Source organism: Oryx dammah, unplaced genomic scaffold (assembly GCF_014754425.2).
Source record: "Oryx dammah isolate SB20612 unplaced genomic scaffold, SCBI_Odam_1.1 HiC_scaffold_12, whole genome shotgun sequence".
Classification (NCBI taxonomy): Eukaryota; Metazoa; Chordata; class Mammalia; order Artiodactyla; family Bovidae; genus Oryx; species Oryx dammah.
Window position 1 is genome coordinate 36387842 of NW_024070196.1, and position 21475 is coordinate 36409316.

General features: G+C 35.3%; 1 protein-coding gene across 2 annotated transcripts in view; it reads left to right on the top strand.

The window, feature by feature from the left end:
- The window catches only part of FSTL5 (follistatin like 5), a 902259-nt gene that overhangs the window by 470636 nt on the left and 410148 nt on the right, over positions 1–21475 (top strand). For both annotated transcript variants that reach the window (XM_040250565.1, XM_040250564.1), the window contains exon 6: positions 5577–5697. In XM_040250565.1, coding sequence (XP_040106499.1) covers positions 5577–5697 — 121 coding nt within the window. The remainder of the gene's footprint in view (positions 1–5576; positions 5698–21475) is intronic.

Here is a 21475-nt window from a genome sequence, read left to right on the forward strand (position 1 = left end):
TGTTATAAAACCTAAAAGAGAACTTAGAAGATGTGATTATATCCATGTGATTCTTTTCTTTAAATACATTTATCACAGGGTAGCATCAGTTATATATGACCAAACAACTATTATTTATAATGTTAATTATTTATCCTCTGTCCTTTTATGTTGTTTATTTTTTAACATGATTGACAATCTACAGTTATCTTTTTCCCCAAGTTTTCTAATAACTTGCCCCATTCATCCTTTCTAGAATATTAACTCCATAAGGGCAGAGTGTATTTTTCTTCCTTACTAATTAATCTCCAGTCCCTAGCTCTATTTTTTACATTTGTTGGTTGCAAAGAAAGGAAAGAAATAAAAATGAAGGGAGAGAGGGAGAAGGAAAGAAAGAAAGTGTACAAGAAGCTGTCTAGAGAGCCAAGTAATAAAAGATCCAACCTATATATTACTGTGGAAAAAACTTAAAGGCAATGCCTGGAGATGTGTACTGTTACCACAGGAGTATATTTATTTTCTGAGCCTTGGGCTTTGATGTAATTTACACATTTGTCAAGTAAAGGAGTGAATATATCTGCCTCTCCTTAACTTCATAAATGTGATGGGTTTTCTTTAAAATAGAGGATCACTGAGCTCTAAGTCAGCACTAAGACCTTGTGATTCTGACACGTTCATGATTAGTTTGAGAAAAATAGTTTGCAAAGGATGAAGGAGAGCTCATGTTACTTGAACGTATTATCAAGTGGAAAAAAAATATGCACAACCTGAGAGTTATTAGTTAAGTTTTATTTAGGGCAAAATGAAGACTATAGACTGGGAGACAGCATTTCAGATAGCTCTCAGAAACTAGTCCAAAAAAATAGGAGGAGGGACAGTACATGTGATTTTGGTGAAGGTGGAGTACATGCAATCAGGCGCATGTTGTTTTTCAGACGGTTTCTACTAGTCTCATGAAGATTACTGCTATTCATGAAGTGGGGATATCACTGTGAAGGATTTTAGCATTTTTCTAGATAGGAGGAGATTCCAGGATTGGGCTAATAACATCTTCTCCTGAATAATCTCTAACTGAAGACCTGTTCTGCCAGTTTTGCCCAGAGCACAGAATGCCTCATTCCTGATCTCCACCCTGAATTCCTTTAAGGGAGTGTTAAAGGAAGGCAGCAGCTGCAGAGGCTAAAGTTTTAATCCTTATAGAGGCAGATGGCAAGTGCCAACTTGTAGTTGGCAGTGTGAATAGCATATTTCTCTTAAGTCCATCATTTCTTCTGTTGTAGTCATGCATTCTGGGAAACAAAACTCACTCAGAAGGACAATGCAGATGGTGGAGTGCAGTTCATTACACCAGCGGGCCCAAGGCAAAGTCTCCTCTTAGCCAAGGACCCTGACCAGTTTTTGTGAAAACCTTATATACCCTAAGCATACTTGCCCAAACCCACACCCCAAATTCCCTGAAACTAGTCTGAACAAAGAAAAAGAAAGACACAATTAAAGTTAACCTTTGATTTATATGCCTTAAACCTAGGTAGTTAACAATGGACAATTATCAATAGACTTGTGGTCATTCTCCAATAAGCGTAATAGAATGTATGATTCTATTTGGTTACACAGATAATTAGGGTATTCTTTTAGGTGATGGAAAGCCCTGGGGCTCTTCCTTCTGGGGGCCTGGTTTCCCAGTTGGTATGTCGTTTCCATAAATACTGGGCATATAGCTCAAAGTCCACAGTCTGGCCTAAGATGGAGTCCTGCTTTCAAATAGATAGAGCCTGCTCTGTTTCCTCCTTCACTCCTATTCCACTAAGGAGAGTAAAGAAAAGAAACAAAACTGGAAGATTTCACTCCTCTGTCTCCAACCTCCTACACAAATAGTCTCATCAGCATGACTTGAGACCATCAAAATCACATGCACTGTATCTCTTGCATGAAATTTAATATAATAACTTTGGATTTCCATGCTTTATCCCCAGAAATCTAATACCCATATATCTCACAGCAGGAGACAACCCTCTACATCTGCCTCTGGCATTTTCTATTTCTCTTTCCAGTTCTTGTTGATCATCTGAGATACTATATATTTTATAAGCATTTCTCAGAGTTATCGTGGTTTGCTTCCAGACCACTGTGGGCTTTCCTTGTGGCTCAGCTATTAAAGAATCCACCTGCAATGAGGGAGGCCTGGGTTTCATCCCTGGGTTGGGAAGATCCCCTAGAGAAGGGAGAGGCTTCCCACTCCAGTATTCTGGCCTTGAGAATTCCATGGACTCTGTAGTCCATGGGATCACAAAGAGTGGGACACGACTGAGCAACTTTCATTTCCAGACCACTTCAGTCAAGTGAATATTGTAATAATGCAAGTTACATGAATTTTTATTTCCTAGTGAGTATATAGCTCAGTTGGTAAAACTCTGCCTGCAATGCAGGAGACCCCGGGTTGATTCCTGGGTCAGGAAGATCCGCTGGAGAAGGGATAGGCTACCCACGCCAGTATTCTGGCCTGGAGAATTCCATGGACTATACAGTCCATGGGGATGCAAAGAGTCGGACCTGACTGAGTGACTTTCACTTTCAGTGAGTATAAGTTACATTTATACTACACAATATTCTATTAATTGTGCAATAACATTATATATAGGGCTTCACTGGTGACTCAGATGGTAAAGAATTCACCTGTAATGCAGGAGCCCTGGGTTTAAATCCCTGGGTGGGAAGATCCCCTGGAGAAGGGACAGCTACCCACTTCAGTGTTCTTGCCTGGAGGATTCCATGGACAGAGGAGCCTGGCTGGCTACAGTCGATGGGGTCACAAATATTTGGACATGACTGAGTGACTTTCACTTCACTTCATTTCATTACATATAAATAATGTACTTATCCTAATTAAAATATATTTTTAAATGACAGTATGTTCAGTGAATCTGGCTTTGCCAGTAGTCTCTGTGTCAGATGTAACACATGCATTTTGAAGAGGTTAGACTGGAAAGGTTTTAGAACCAGAGCCAGACAATAAATGAAATAAGTGTTCTACAAGTTTGAATTCCCAGTGCCAGAGTGCTTAATGTATTACTGCTTCTATCTTGTTTTATATTTTCTTCTCAACAGTCAAACACACAGCTCTTTAAGGCTATCAGAACCCAGAATATCTAAACCAATTTTCCCATGATGGTTAAAAGGTCACAAGATAATAACTCCCACATTGAAACACCTCAGACCATGCCAAAGCTCCCATCAGGAAACAAAGGAGAAACATGCTTACCAGGAAGCATGTCTTAAGTAGGCTATTTCATTGAACAGAAATGGAATGAGGAAAATATATATTAAACAATGGATTTATGAAGGGATGAATCACTTAACCCCTCTATCATAGCATGGCCAAATATCGTTGAACAAAGTTATATATATATATATAGCTCACTAGCCAGGACCATGCACTTTTCTAAAGCACATTCCTTAAAACAGCATATCCAGCTTGAGTTGTATCATCATGATCAAATCAAGATCAAATCAAAAGCAAGCTAGTCTTATGCCAAAGTCAGTATTAAGGAAAATGACAGACATCTGTTCTCTTGGTTTATACACAATTTACCTTGAATAAAATATTAGAACAGAAATTAATGAGACAATGATGAAAGCTTCTCTCCCAACTTTCTGTTCCATCATTTCACAAAGAAGTATGTGAATTAAAGCCAGCAAAAATAGTATTAAAGTATCTGACCAGATTCTATTGTCACTGCATCCTAAAAATTACTGTGGTGCTGGCCCCACAGGTCTTTAGAAAGAGCATAGTGAGGTAAGACCAAAAACACTGCCCCTCCGCCACCTGGGAAAACCCTTTTCTCATCATCTAACAAACAACAGATGGAGAGTGGCTGAGAGCTTGGTTGCTTTCTAAACAGAAAAGCAGTATTTGTTTTCCCATTAGGCTTATAGGAGAGATAGCTCTAGCCATTAAGTAGTTTTGTTAATCCCTCCAGCTGGACTGTGCTAAAGCCAAGGGCTTTACCACTCACTATCAACCATATCTATTTATATGGAAAGCAGATAAACCACACATAATTTTCCTCCTCTAAGGCAGCAAATGCCAGCTTAGCCAATGAAATTTGAATACAGTAAATAAGATAGAGAGCACATGAAGTTGTGACAGCTATATTTAGTAGTGTAAACACTGTCATTGTGTGTCACTACTCAGGTGACAGGGGCAGGAGCTTCTAGTGATGCATAGGCTAAGCTCCATCCTCAGAGCTGTCTCTGCAGCTCATCCTCATGCAAGCATGACAACTTTTAACACTGGGGTGTTCCATAAGAGAGTTAAAAATAGCTCATTAAAATAGACATTATTATCACCAATCTGCCATTGCTATGACAAAGTCTCAATTTTTCAAACTATATGTAACCATAATATATACAAGCTGGTGTGGAAAACTCCAGTGAATTTTTATAATGAGAAGCATATTTGTATCTATAAATCATTATTTTTAACATTAAGTGATTATGTCTGAGTGTATACTATATGTTTTGCACTTGACTAAAACTGTTTATATATATATGTATATTTGTATTTATAATCTGCACACTAACCAAGAGAAGTAGAGGTTGCTATCATTAATTTCTTAGTAAGAAAATGTTCAGTGACTTGCCAGAAATTATAGAGCTATTAAGTAGCCTTGGCATGGTCTAAACCCAAAGCTGGCTGACTTCAGAGCTTGTGTTTCCTGATTGCACCAACTTTAACAAAATGTACACTGTGAAGCAAACCTCCAAGCAATATGAACCACTCCCTCTGTGGACAAATATGAAAGACTGTTGGACACAGCCATGCAGCTACCCGGGGAAAGGGAATGTTTGAAAAATCTTGGGGAGCCCTTTTACCAGACAAGCTATAGTCAAAATCAGTAGAGTCTTAAAAGGGCTACTGCCACAGTCCATGGAACAGAGCACAGAGCAGAAAAGCAATTTGGCAATTTTTCTCACCCATGCTTGGGTAAATTCCCATCATCAATTGCTGCATTAATTCTAACAGGCTCCTAGAAATAGTAATTTGCTTAATAGCTCCTTTGTGATCCAGGGAGTTAATTCAGAATCCCAAATGGCTTCACTTCCAGCTGGGGAGGATGCTAAGACAAAAGGGAAAAAAAAAAATCTAACTTCGTTTTTCACAAATAATAGGAAGATGAAAGTTGGAACAAGCTACTGACTATTTTTGTTGGGAAAGAGCTGTTCCATTTTGACATGGGTCACTGAGACTTAGGAGGCTATTTTCATGTAGAAGTAAAGTATCTCCTTGAGTCAATGTAAGTGGATCAAAGGAAATGAGTAAAATACAAATATGCCCCTTTAGTGTTCAAGTTTTCTGGGTCCTACTGGGAGATTTTTGTATTAGAACTTTCAGACTAAATTCTAAGTATCTGTATGAGTGTCACAATAAACTAAGTCAAATTTATAATTTTATGTCATTGAAACACTTGAAAATAAATGTCCAGTAACTGAAAACCCAGGTTTCCTGTAAGTTCAGTTCTTTGCTCAAGTGTAGACTTAAATACCTATAGAAATGTTAAGACACTGATATAATTGCATGATTTTAATTTTCTTTTCAGGTGATAAAACAGGAAGAACTTGGCAAGGACCTTTCTGGTTGTACTTTGTATGATCTACTGAAATATGATGATTTTAACTCAGACAAGCACCTGGCTCTTGAAGAATTTTATAGAACATTCCGTGAGTATAAGATTCATTCTCTAATTCTTCTTTGTTCTTTTTCCTGCTTCATTACCCAATATGATGTGTTTACTTGACCTCAAAGTACAAGCTGCTACTTAAGATAAGTGATACAACTGAGAAAATTTAAGGGTTTGGCTCTATTGAAAAGAATGTAAGAGGTAAGAGATTTAATATTGTAAAATAAAGAGCTAGAAATATTCAGTAGCCCTTGCTATCAGTTCTTGTTGATTCTAGTTTAGATATTAATTCCACAGTGCTGTTTCCAAGGTTATTTTAGACTAGGAACAGTACTTCATTGTTTGTCACTGCTTATCAAAAACAATTTAATTATTTACACAGTGACTCTTTTACCTTAGAGGTAAACTAAAGTTGTTTAATAGATAGTTTGCATATATGGTAACAAAATTAGCATAAGAATGAAAATTTATATGTATGTTAAGATACTTTAGAATGAATGATATATGTATAAATGCTTGAAGACTTCTTCAAATTGAATGTGAAATTATAAAGTTGCTTTTGTTTTAAAAAGCTACATGCCAGGTTATTCTTTAAAAATAATTCCAAAGGGGGGGGGGGGGGACTGGAGACAGAAAAACAGAAAATAATGTCTTCAGAGCTGTGTGTTAAAAATAAAGGGAAAAAAATCATTAAATAAACTGGTTGGTATTTGAAAATCATAAAGTAATCTAAGTTAAAGGGCATTTTAGATAAATAGATTGTCTTCAATATTTTTATATGCATTCACATATATAGGGCTTTCCAAATATATACACATGTAATTTTTTCCCAAAATGACAGGAAATAGACTGTGTTTCATGTAAAAATATCATGTTTGAATTATGCCTGTCATACATCAGCTGTCTGATACTGGAAAAAATTACTTAAATCTCTAAAATTTCATATAAATAATGATAGTAATTATCACATGATTCTTTTTATATTAAACATTGATCATATTTTATGCAGTATTTGATACTAGCAAAGTAATAAATATGAAAGGGTTGCAGGTTATAAAGCTTTAAGGCAAGAAGTTAGTATGCGCTTCAGATTTAATTAAGCTGTATTTCCACTTTAAGTTGCAAGCAGAATACAAGATGGGATATCTCAGTAAACATTTCATCCTTTAAAGGTGTGTACAACTTTTCAAATGTAAGAAGAAAGCAGCATTATCACTAGAAGATCATATGAAGAAACTGAAACATGAGAAGTTAAGAATTAAGTGGCTGAATTTATAATTGAATCTATGCCAAACTATTTAAGAAGTCTATGTGTTTGTCATTGAACTTCACTCTTTAGCAAGCATTCTTTTGTGTCCTTAGGATAACAGGAATATTATGGTTTATCAGGAAAACATAATATATTCTATTATAAAAAATCACATTATATTATGTTATACCAAATCATTTAAGATAGGGGGAGGTAAATGTCATAGAAAGTCCTACACAAAATATTAAGTGAATTAAGAATATAATCTCCCTCTTGGGGAATCAAGGAGAGGTGGTAAAGGTAGTAATAATTGAATGAGTCTTTAGGATGAGTGGATTTGGACTTTGTTGGATGAGAGATGGAAGATGGACAAACAGAATAGTGTCAGAGAGGAAGAAATGTTCCACTACCCTTCTAGACTTCTCTGACTGGCCTAAGGATCAAGTTGTCATTAGGCATATTAGCAGGAGAAAATCAAACAAAGTTTAATAATGTATATAAATGGGAGAGACCCAGGAAAACCAAAACCCTCACCTTAAGTAATAAAACCCTTACCTTAAGTACTGTCCTCAATGACTGAAACCCTTACCTTAAATGACTGAAAACCTCACGTTAAGTACCATCCTCAGCTAAAGACAAAGAGGACTTCTGAGGGGAGGAAGGCAATTTTCAGACAGATGAAAAAACAGATGTTTGGTAAACAAATGTTTGCTGGGCCCTGCAGAGAAACTAGAACATAGAGAGGAATTTTAACAGAGATTTGCTAAGTTCCTCCCTGTCCACACCTAGTTCACATTATAGTTAACCTACAGTGACAGCTCCCTTCCTGGATCAGCTTTCTTTTAGGCAGTTAGGGGGAAAATTAAAGTTACTGTCTCAGTCTTTTGGGCTTTGATTGTCTCTTTAGTACACAAGTAGTATGTATACTAAACAGACATTTTAGGGTGTCAAGTGTGCTTCCTATTGCGGTATAAATAAAATCTCAGCTGCATGATATACCACAGTATATAGACAAATTAGTCCAACCACATGCTCTTTTCTAAGTCTGAAAGTCTATGAACTATTATTGCTATTTTACTAACTTATTTTATTAAACAGGCAGTCTAATCTAACAACTACTATTCCACACTCTCATAATATGAAGACACTGGGATTTGGCTAAATAAAAGTACTTGAAATTTGTAACAATAGCAGGAAACATTTTTAATGGTATATAAACTATCAAGTGTGAATAAGAGAATTAAATATGTTTCTATAGGATTTTTATTTAAAATGTAGTTATTGTTGACGGTGGAAAAGTGGAGCCAGAAAATAACAAAACAATGAAAATAAAGTGTGAATAACATATTATTTTTGCAATAACATGGCAAAGACTGAATAGTGATCCCTAGCAATATCAATACATAAGAATCTTAAGAATACTGCTATCTGGCCCCTATGAAGGGGAAAATATGATACTGTGTTTGAGAGATGATTTGATGCTGCTAAGGAAGGCAAGGTAGTTCAGTATATTGTAAAGATAAATAAAATTAATAAAATTAGGCAATTCAGAAATCTGTAGCATCAGTACAAGCATTCAATGGGGACATAGTGAAACATGGTTTATATTGGGCACTAGGAACAATTGAGTTTGGATAGAAGAAAATCTATATGATTCTGTTGATGGCTGGCAGGTAATATGGTGTCAATTTTACCGAAATTATTTATAGGAAATGCCATGAAGTTGAATGAATATCATTAATGATTCTGCTATTAGGTGAAAACTGTGTCTAATACAAAAGGTCTACATTTTTCATATTTTGAACCATAAAGAGATAATGGGTAATGCAAGCACTTGGCAATCGGCAATCATGAGCTTTTATCTTTTTGAATCATCACAAAACTTTTTCTTAACTATGATAAAATTATGTTAACAATCAATTGCAAAAGATAATGTTTTTCTAAGTAATGGTAGAATTATCTGGAGTGTTTTAATATTCCTTGTGGTTTAACCAAGCAGTTTTCCATACGGTTTTACATTATTAGTGTTTCAACCTTATTAAACAGGGCAACCAGTGCTATAATGACTTTTTGGATAGAGCAAAACTAACTTGTATGGATTGTCTGTATCAGCAAGGTATTTACATGTGAGTAAGAAACATATGCCTATTGCTTTCTCTCCTTCTGTTATAAAACAACTACACCCACCTCAGTTTTGTGACAGCATTTGTGTAATGACATGATTTTTAAAAATCATTCTATTTAAAATATTAGTATTATAAATAAAAATGTATAAAAATAGTGAAAAGGCAATCCATTTTAAAATTATGTACTAAGTACCTATGTGTATAGAGTGCTGTATTAGTTAAAGTAACTTGAAAAAGATGTTTCCTTTCCCTGAGGGATACATCATTTGAGACAGACAATGATAAAAATGACAGATGAAGGAAGGGTAAATACTAATCATTTTTCACACACAGAATTCATTCCCCCAGATAGTTTCTAAAAGGAAAGCACAGAAAACTAAAAAGTCCGTAAATGAATATCCAAGAGAATAAACTAAGGCCAGAGAAGCTAAATTTATCTTTATCCACTCACTATTTACTGCTAGATATAAGGATAGATAGAATTCTTGAATTCCAGTTAGTAAACTGCTATCATATAAAATGGGGAAAAGTTTGCAAAGCAAACAGGTAAATGTTAATGGTAAAGAAGAAAAGCCAGCTCACCATTGAGTGTTATTACATTATATTATAGTGCTGTTTTCACACTTATAAGGTTTTTCATAATTTTTTTTCATTTTGGATAAGATGAATTATTTTATTATTTCCTAATAAGCATTATGTGACATTCTTAATTGCTCTCCAGTGTTTTTGACATTTGTAAAAAATCCTTTGAGTTTTCTAAGATACCTAAATCCCTCACTCTCACTGCGAGTATCAAATATCTTAAATCATGCCTTTTTTGTTTAACAAACTTGGAAATCTGTGTAACGGGATCCAATAAAACTAAGTGAGGTCAGACATAGTTTTGAATACTTGGAGGAAATATTAAACCTTCTTTTCAAATTGTGGACACCCTGCATTTGTTGTCTCAATAGTAAAATGTATAGATTTGCAGTGTAAACAGTGCTTAGAATTAAAAACAAATAGTATTTTTATTAACTGTAAGGACTTGTACTGACATATAGAGACAGTATTTTATTTTCTTCCAACCTAAAATCAAAATACAATGTTTGATTAAGTTTGACTTGCCTTGAAATATATATTTTTGCTTCAAATCTGAAGATAAGTGCAAGTAATTCACCATCAGAAAATATGACCACATACAGAATTTCAGAAGTGGTGTTCAAATAAATGTTTATATATATTTAGTTTTGCACATTCAGTTGGGATAATAAAGTGTGATTATATGACTATTAATTTTAGGAAATAATTGTTTTCATTTGGACATTCTAGATTGCCAAAATTAGTGCAGTTGTTTACCCCCTAAATGTATATTTGTTTTGGAAATGCTTATCTAGTACTTAATTTCCTAAGTTAAACTATATATTGCTTTGATTTAAAATTGTATGAAGTGAAGAGTTTGTGTAATTCTGACATTCTTGAAATTCTATTAAATAATTATGAGTTGTAGTTCCCTAAGCCATTTATATACACTTTAAGACATGTATGTGTTCTAGTGATTACACGTCTAATGTCACCCTTAAATATATCTTTATTCAATTCAGAAACAATCTCTATGTGGAAGGATCCACAGGAAGATATTTTTCTACTATGCATAAAGTAATTTGGTTTTTGCAAGCTTAATGTATCAATTGTGAGATTTATATTGAAACTAATTGTACAATATCTGTCTCTCATTTTTAAAAAAGAATAATTAGGATTCTAAAATTCTTTTTTAATGCAAGGGTTACTTTAAATCACCTAAGTCTTCATGATTATATGTGAAAGGCTTCTTAATGGAGTATAGATTTGATAGTGACATTATAAGGAAAAGAAAATTTATTTTTCTAGGAAATCACAGTTGCTGCAATAAAATGTTAATTATCGGAACCATCTAATAGCTCAAGTAATGAAATATGAGTATCATATTAACATTCATTGACATTACATCATTAGTATATGAAAGTTCTTTATTTGAGAAAAATAGCTGAGTTTAGTGACCAGAATTTAGTGACCAATTAAGAGTGTTGAAATATGTGAAAGTGATGGAGACAGGACTAAAAGAGCAGTAGCAATAATGTAAGGATGTACCATATTTGGAAAATAGCTTACAAGTAGAATTAGCTGGATTAGATGAGTGATTACATACACATGGGAGGAAGAGGGTAGGGTCAAGGATAATGTCAAATTATCTAGTTTGCATACAAAGTTAAACAATGATGCTACTCATTAAGGTAGGAAGCACAGGAAGAGAAACAAATTTGGGGAGTATACTTAGTTAAATTTTAGACATATTGGCATATTCAAATAGAAACTTTTAGCTGGAGAATCAGGTAGCCCAGAATCAGGTGAGAGCTCTGGGTCACAAGGAGAGACATAGAGCATGTAGTTAAAATTTGATTCTGTGGCAAGGATGGAGGTATCCAAGGTAAGTACAGGAAGTTCCCTTCATATAAACAAGTTCCATGCCAAGAGCAGATTCATAAGTCTAGTTTGTTCATAAATCCAACAAAGTTAGCCTAGCTACCCAACTAACACAATCAGCTATATAGTACTGTACTATATAATAAGTTTATAATACTTTTCACACAAATAATACCTAAAAACACATCTTTAATCTTATAGTACAGTACCTTGAAAAGTACAGTAGTACAGCACAACAGCTGGCACACAGGGGCTGGCATTGAGTAAGCAGGCAAGAAGAGTTATTGACTGGAGAAAGGAGAGGAGGTGGCAGATGGTAGAGCTAGCTGAAAGATCATCAGCAAGAGGAGATGAAGAGCAAGCTGCAATTTCACTTATGCCTGACACTGAGGGAACACATGTTAGCATCTTTGAAAGTTCACAACTTGAAGAGTCATATGTAGGAGACTTACTGCTTGTGGAGAGAAGAGTAAAACGGCAGTAGGAAACTAAAACTCAACAATATTAGCACGGAGAGACAGGAGGAAAGCCAAAGGAGTACACCATCGTGGACTTTTAGTAAGGAATTGTTTTCAAGGCTAAGTTCAAAGCAAGAAAGTATACAACAGATGGACAGGCACTGGACTGGCAATAAGGAAGTTATTGGTAACTTTGGTCATGGCACTTTGCAGCAGAGATGTAAGTATAGACAGTTAAGTGCTAGAGGCTGAAAAGTTGGATATAAAAAAATGAAAAAAAAAACATTCTGAGCAAAGAAGCAGAGCACATAAATGTACATTAAAGTATATAGTTAAAATCTAAATTATATAAAACTCATTTGTGGTTATAGTAGTTAATGTGAATGGTCCCCTTAGGGAACACGGGCAAGAGAAAGACTTCTAAGGTTCTGGCAAGCTTATATTATTTATCTGGATTAAAAAATTCCACACTGATTTGGGAAATGCTGCATTGGATTGATAGAACTGCTGTATTCATAAAAGAACCCATACTGGATCATCATAGTACAAAACTTTGCAGGAACTTTAGTTGACTGATTCACTGGAGGAATCAATCTACTACAAGCTTTGATTATAAAGTTAGTTCACATGTGTGTATGGCTGTAATCTTCTGTGTTGGAGTGTGCAAATATGCCCTGATGGTTGGATAAATACAGAATCACTGTCTTACAGATGGTTACACTGTGTATTATTTTTGCTGTGTCTGGGTTCCAGCCGCTATAAAAAAAATACTGTTGCAAAACATGATTGTTGAAATTTTATGTATACACACATATTCCAAAAGGGCAGTTTCTTGATCTTAAACCAAAAAAAACCCACAAAAAACAAAAACTTTTATACCCTGTTAATAAAACAACTGATGAGGTAATACAGATTTGAACCATAATTTTAAAATCTTCAAAACTGTAAGATTATATAACTATGATCTCAAATCTTTCCAATTTCGAGATGACTCTGTCCTCATCCTGTTTATATTACCTTAATCTGGTGTAGCTGGTATACCTTATGTTTCTCTTTTTACCTATAACCACTGGCATTCTACATGCTCTTATCTATCACAGGTAAATTTTGTTTGTTGAACTGTTTGTTACTTTTAAGTGTAGACTCAATTAGATATTTCAGCTTCTTTTATTTCAAGTGAAATACTTTTATTTACTTCTTCTGTCATATAGATATTGAAAATAAGAACTTGTCTAAGACAAAGTGAAATAGAAATAAAAAATAATGAAATGGTAACTGACCAATTATTCGTATTTTTTACACTGTGACATACCTTGTCAATCATAATTTAGTGCATCTGACTTAAAATTACTTTCCGCTTATTTCAGTATAATATTCTGGGGAGAACTTTGCCTGAGGCTGTTTGTAGATTTTCACAATCATATCTGTAATTCACTGGTAAATAATCTGCCTGCAATGTGGGAGACCTGAGTTTGATCCCTGGGTGGAAAGATCTCCTGGAGAAGGGCATGACTACCCACTCCAGTACTCTTGCCTGGAGAATTCCATGGACAGAGGAGCCTGACAGGCTACAATCCATGGATTCGTAAAGAGTCAGATACTGTTGAGTGACTAACTATTTCGCTTTCACACTTAAGCTTTGTTAACCCCCTATTCTTAATACCGGAGAAGGCAATGGCACCCCACTCCAGTACTCTTGCCTGGAAAATCCCATGGGCGGAGGAGCCTGGTGGGCTGCAGTCCACGGGGTCGCTAAGAGTCAGACACGACTGAGCGACTTCCCTTTCAACTTTCACTTTTCACTTTTATGCATTGGAGAAGGAAATGGCAACCCACTCTAGTGTTCTTGCCAGGAGAATCCCAGGGACAGGGGAGCCTGGTGGGCTCCCGTCCATGGGGTTGCAGAGTCAGACACGACTGAAGTGACTTAGCAGCAGCAGCAGCATTCTTAATACCAATTTCTCAGAAAAATCTTGAATTGAAACTTGCATTGTCCTTTTGTGATATGAAACCATATCCGGTTGGCATCTCCTCATAGCAGCTTTACTGTGAAGATTCCAGCCACACTGCTGTCAAAGATCCCATCTATTTGCACATGAAACAGTGGCTGCAGATTGGCAACAAAGCCTTTGCTTCATTTTAAAGTAACTCAGATTCCCAAACTGAGTTCCTACTTATGGGATTTAAGTTTTTAATTGGCCAAAATTGTTCAGCAGTTTAAAACAATTGGAATGAAACATGTCACATTTAAATTATTAGCTCTTTTCTGAATTCCTTTCTCTAGGTTAGTTTGAAAGGATGCATTTTATCTAAAGTTTCCAATTGAAAGTTTCCTTATAAAAGTCTGTTCTGTCAAATGATCCTTTAGAGAGGCATTAATTTACCAAGTGAGTGTTATTATGAACTATAAAAAGCGATACTTATATAATAGCAGATGAATAAGATATTTTTTCATTTATACTATTTGGAAGCTAATACTTAAAAATTACATTTTTGCTAAATTTATTTTTTAACGTATATCTATTACTTAGGCTTCTCTGGTGGCTCAGGCTATAAATAATCTACCTGTGATGCATGAGACCCAGGTTCTATTCCTGGGTCGGGAATATACCCTGGAGAAGGGAATGGCTACCCACTCCATTATTCTTGCCTGGAGAATCCCATGGAGAGAGGAGTCTCAGGGCTACACTCCATGGGGTCACAAAAAGTTGGACATGACTGAATGGCTAACATGTTAGTTTTCACTTCATAGTTATTACTGTCTCTCTTTCTTTCTCTCTCTCTCTTTTTTTTTTTACCAGCTAGAGGTCTATCCTGTCATTTAAGTGAGTTCTAACACTTTCACAAAGGAGTTGTATGGATATTACCAGATAAAACATGAAGCTTTACATAGAACTTATCAATGCATATAGAAAACATAAGATTTATGTTCAGTATCAATATTCATTTGAATCCATTGTATCTTGTTGAAAAAAAGAAATGAATCAAAACACAAGAAATTGTGTTTTGGATTTTCATAAATTTTAACCCAAATCACGTATTAATAAAAGTTCTATAAAGGTCTTTATTTTTTGCTTGCATTTATTCCATAATTCTACAGTTTTTTTTTAAAGAAAGGATATTTATTTTTCTTGGGCTTCCATTCCTCGATCCCTGGGTCAGGAAAATCCCCTGGAGAGGAAATGGCAACTGCCTCCAGCTTTCTTGCCTGGAAAATCCAACAGGCAGAGGAGCCTGGAGGGCTACACTCCATGAGATCACAAAGAGTCAGACATGACTTATCGACTAAAATACAAAAACAATATTTATTTTTCTTATTGTAGAAGTTAAAGACAACAGAAAGACATTCAAAACAAAAATAAGAATCTATTTTAATTCCACCATCTGTTAAAATCACTTTGAGAAATATATATGACCACATTAATTTTATATTCAAGATTTCTTTTAATTCTACCTTCTTTTAATTAATTGCATATTGGAAACACAGCATCAACAAATATAGTCCAACATCATGCTTTTAATGACCTGCATGTGTATGAAGATATCATAATTATAAAAATTAAAATCATACTTTATTACTGTTGTCAAGCTATTATTCCTCTCCTTAGAGATTAATGCTAACTCATTTAAAAAGAAGGAAAAAATTTTCTTTGTCCTAATAATTTTAATTTTTGTAGTAGTCTCATTAAAAACAGAAAAGAAAGGAGTAAAACTGATTTTAAAGACATTTTATTTGCCTCAATATATTCAAAATATTATTATCACAACATAAAACCAAGGAAATAATTTGTATAATTTTTCTCATCAAGTTTTGAACTCTATCATATATTCTATATGTCACCATCTACCAGTGTTTCCCAAATGTTTCTTATCAATTGAAGTTTAAGCTGTATTATCCCTATTCACAGTTAACACCTCTAAAATATATTATCTGATTTTTAATTATCTTATTTTATTTTATTTATTTATTTATTTTTAATGTATTTATTTATTTTTTATTTTACTTTACAATTCTGTATTGGTTTTGCCATACATTGTCATGAATCCACCACGGGTGTACATGCGTTCGCAAACATGAACCCCCCTCCCACACCCCTCCCCACAACATCTCTCTGGGTCGTCCCCGTGTACCAGCCCCAAGCATGCCATATCCTGCATCGGACATAGACTGGCGATTCAATTCTTACATGATATTATACATGTTTCAATGTCATTCTCCCAAATCATCTCAGTCTCTCCCTCTCCCTCTGAGTCCAAAAGTCCGCTATACACATCTGTGTCTTTTTTGCTGTCTCGCATACAGGGTCATCATTGCCATCTTTCTAAATTCCATATATATGTGTTAGTATACTGTATTGGTGTTTTTCTTTCTGGCTTACTTTACTCTGTATAATCGGCGCCAGTTTCATCCATCTCATCAGAACTGATTCAAATGTATTCTTTTTAATGGCTGAGTAATACTCCATTGTGTATATGTACCACTGCTTTCTTATCCATTCATCTGCTGATGGACATCTAGGTTGTTTCCATGTCCTGGCTATTATAAACAGTGCTGCGATGAACATTGGGTACATGTGTCTCTTTCAATTCTGGTTTCCTCGGTGTGTATGCCCAGCAGTGGGATTGCTGGGTCATAAGGCAGTTCTATTTGCAATTTTTTAAGGAATCTCCACACTGTTCTCCATAGTGGCTGTACTAGTTTGCATTCCCACCAACAGTGTAGGAGGGTTCCCTTTTCTCCACACCCTCTCCAGCATTTATTGCAGATTTTTGGATCGCAGACATTCTGACTGGTGTGAAGTGGTACCTCATTGTGGTTTTGATTTGCATTTCTCTAATGATAAGTGATGTTGAGCATCTTTTCATGTGTTTGTTAGCCATCCGTATGTCTTCTTTGGAGAAATATCTATTTAGTTCTTTGGCCCATTTTTTGATTGGGTCGTTTATTTTTCTGGAATTGAGCTGCAGGAGTTGCTTGTATATTTTTGAGATTAGTTGTTTGTCAGTTGCTTCATTTGCTATTATTTTCTCCCATTCGGAAGGCTGTCTTTTCACTTTGCTTATATTTTCCTTTGTTGTGCAGAAGCTTTTAATTTTAATTAGGTCCCATTTGTTTATTTTTGCTTTTATTTCCAGAATTCTGGGAGGTGGATCATAGAGGATCCTGCTGTGGTTTATGTCAGAGAGTGTTTTGCCTATGTTCTCCTCTAGGAGTTTTATAGTTTCTGGTCTTACATTTAGATCTTTAATCCATTTTGAGTTTATCTTTGTGTGCAGTGTTAGAAAGTGATCTAGTTTCATTCTTTTACACGTGGTTGACCAGTTTTCCCAGCACCACTTGTTAAAGAGATTGTCTTTACTCCATTGTATATTCTTGCCTCCTTTGTCAAAGATAAGGTGTCCATATGTGTGTGGATTTATCTCTGGGCTTTCTATTTTGTTCTATTGATCTATATTTCTGTCTTTGTGCCAATACCATACTGTCTTGATGACTCTGGCTTTGTAGTAGAGCCTGAAGTCAGGCAAGTTGATTCCTCCAGTTCCATTCTTCTTTCTCAAGATTGCTTTGGCTATTCAAGGTTTTTGTATTTCCATACAAATCTTGAAATTATTTGTTCTAGTTCTGTGAAAAATATTGCCAGTAGCTTGATAGGGATGGCATTTAATTTGTAAATTGCTTTGGGTAGTATACTCATTTTCACTATAATTATCTTATTTTAAAATTAATGAATTTTTTTCCTTCTGATCTAAAATAAATGGACCAATTATGTAAGCCTTCCATTGAAAACTTGTTTTAAGAATAAAAGGATCACTAGTCTGAGTTTCTTCCGTCCTTGTACTGAATGAACAGTGAGACAGTTTCAAGGAGCCCGTACATCCTTATATATCACAAAGTTTAATATCCAGTTTTGGGGAGTATTGAAAATAGTTTCAGATTATTGTTATCTCTGAGATCCCAGGAGAATTAATGCACTACACTTAAAATAACCTACATTACCAAAATATTTTGCAATGCCTTGAGGTCATCACAATGAAAAGAAATGCATGAACATAAATCAAATCCCTAACGATTACACAGTGGAAGTGAGAAATATATTTAAGGGACTATATCTGATAGAGTGCCTGATGAACTACAGATGCAGGTTCATGACATTGTACAGGAGACAGGGATCAAGATCATCCCCATGGAAAAGAAATGCAAAAAGAAAAATGACTGTCTGAGGAGTCCTTACAAATAGCTGTGAAAAGAAGAAAAGCTAAAGGCAAAGGAGAAAAGGAAAGATATACCCATTTGAGTGCAGAGTTCCAAAGAATAGCAAGGAGAGATAAGAAAGCCTTCCTCAGTGATAAGTGCAAAGAAATAGAAGAAAGCAATAGAATGGGAAAGACTAGAGATCTCTTCAAGAAAATTAGAGATACTAAGGGAACATTTCATGCAAAGATGTGCTCAAAAAAGGACAGAAATGGTATGGACCTAACAGACAGACGATATTAAGAAGAGGTGCCAAGAATACACAGAAGAACTGTACAAAAAAGATCTTCACAACCCAGATAATCACAATGGTGTAATCACTCACCAAGAGCCAGATAACCTGGAATGTGAAGTCAAGTGGGCCTTAGAAAGCATCACTATGAACAAAGCTAGTGGAGGTGATGGAATTCCAGTTGAGCTATTTCAAATCCTGGAAGATGATGCTGTGAAAGTGCTGCACTGAATATGCCAGCAAATATGGAAAACTCAGCAGTGGCTACAGGACTGGAAAAGGTCAGTTTTCATTCCAATTCCAAAGAAAGGCAATGCCAAAGATTGCTCAAACCATCGCACAATTGCAGTCATCTCACACGCTAGCAAAGTAATGCTCAAAATTCTGCAAGCCAGGCTTCAGCAATACGTGAACCGTGAAATTCCAGATGTTCAAGCTGGTTTAGAAAAAGCAGAGGAACCAGAGATCAAATTGCCAACATCCGCTGGATCATGGAAAAAGCAAGAGAGTTCCAGAAAAACATCTATTTCTGCTTTATTGACTATGCCAAATCCTTAGACTGTTTGGAGCACAATAAACTGTGGAAAATTCTGAGAGAGATGGGAATACCAGACCACCTGACCTGTCTCCTGAGAAATCTGTATACAGGGCAGGAAGCAACAGTTAGAACTGGACATGGACAACAGACTGGTTTCAAATAGGTTAAGGAGTACATCAAGGGTGTATATTATCACCCTGCTTATTTAACTTCTCTGCAGAGTACATCATGAGAAACGCTGGGCTGGAGGAAGCACCAGCTGGAATCAAGATTGTTGGAAGAAATATCAATAACTTCAGATATGCAGATGACACCATCCTTATGGCAGAAATTGAAGAAGAACTGAAGAGCCTCTTAATGAAAGTAGAAGAGGAAAGTGAAAAAGTTGGTTTAAAGCTCAACATTCAGAAAACTAAGATCATGGCATCCGGTCCCATCACTTCATGGCAGATAGAGAAAGAGTGGAAACAGTGACAGCCTTTATTTTGGGGGCTCCAAGATCACTGGAGATGGTGACTGCAGCCATGAAATTAAAAGACCCTTACTGCTTGGATGAAAAGTTATAACCAACCTAGACAGCATATTAAAAAGCAGAGACATTACTTTGCCAACAAAGGTCCATCTAGTCAAGGCTATGGTTTGTCCAGTAGTCATGTAAGGATGTGAGAGTTGGACTATAAAGAAAGCTGAGTGCCGAAGTATTGATGCTTTTGAACTGTGGTGTTGGAGAAGACTCTTGAGAGTCCCTTGTACTACAAGGAGATCCAACCAGTCCACCCTAAAGGAAATCAGTCCTGAATGTTCATTTGAAGGACTGATGTTGAAGCTGAAACTCCAATACTTTGGCTTCCTGAGGCGAAGAGATGCCTCTTGAAAAGACCCTGATGCTGAGAAAGAATGAAGGTGGGAAGAGAAGGGGATGACAGTGGATGAGATGGTTGGATGGCATCACCAACTCAATGGACTTGAGTTTGAGTAAACTCTGGACAGAAAGGCCTGACTTGCTGCAGTCCATGGGGTTGCAAAGAGTCAGACACAACTGAGCAACTGAACTGAAGTGGACTGGTATGCTTATTCATCTTAACAAGATATGTGTAAAGTACTTATTACCATGCCTTATCATTATTCAGTGACAGTAATTTCTTGGCAGATTCCCCTTCAGATATTCTAAAACCAGTTATAAAATGTATTAAAGACAATATTTTTAACAAACATTTAAGAGTTAGTAGAATGAAATGTTAATATACATTTATCTTCACACTTGTATACAAATAATTGATGATTACCTATTTAAGGTATGTATGTTTTATTGTATTTAATAATTTTCAATTTTATTTTTTACTCCATTTATTCAACAACAAAGTTTCATTCTTGAGGAAATTCCATTTCAATTTATCTCCCTCAATTTACAATGGACCTCTATTTCTTCAGTGCTAATTGGCAAGTGCATTTTTTAGCATATTCTACCATTGCAATCATCCTTAGTACATTTTGAATGAAAATTTTTCTATAACATAAATATGTTTATCTTAAAATTTAATGGATGTTTGTTATATACTTATGTGACAACTTTACAATATATTTAAGCTAAATAAATTTCTTAATAAAAATGGAAAGGAGACATCTACTCCTAGTGCAGTTTAGCTGCCTGACAGTATTTCATGGGACTTGGAATACTGTCTATCATGTGCAATGTATACACTGTAAATCGTGCTCATTCTGACAGAAATTATTGTTATAAAAGGGGAACAAATTTCAGTGTATCTGTTACCAGACATTCAAGTAATGTTAGATGGACTTTTGTTATTGATGATCAGCTGGGACTAAAGCAAAGCATCTGTGATGTTTAAAACATTACAGAAGTTACAGATTACTGATCATCTTGAAAGGTAATACACATTTGACTGCCTAGGGGAGAGTGAATGATTCGTTTCTTCTTAGTGTGGCTATAAATTGATTAGTAATCATAATTACACTTGAGTAAATACATAAGTAAATTCGACATCTTCATATATGATATGTTGTTCTTGTCTATACCAAAAGGATGATCATTTTCAACTAAAGATAAGAGTTAGAAAGATAAGTCGGATGGAAGGAGGAAAGAGACAGAAGGAGTGAGAGAGTCAGGGATGGAGGCAGAAAAACAAAGAGAAAAGAGATGGGAGATTAAAAAGAAAAAGAAGAAAGGAAAAGTGTGGTATATTTCACGTTAAGTATTCTATACTTTACATTTTATCAATTGTATAAACTCAATTACATCCTTTTACATATTTACTATTTCATGTTACAATTATTAACTTTATCCACAACAACCAACATCTGTTATATTTTTATGTGACATTATCAAGGCTTATCACTACAAATATAAAGATAGATAAGAGTTTGTCTTTTCAACTTGAGGAAATTAAACACTAAAAGGTGTGTTGTGTAATACACAAGGCACCAAAAAAGAGTGCAGTCTCAGTGATGGATTCTGAGCAGAGATAACTTCTGAATTAAGTATATCTTCAAGTATGAGTT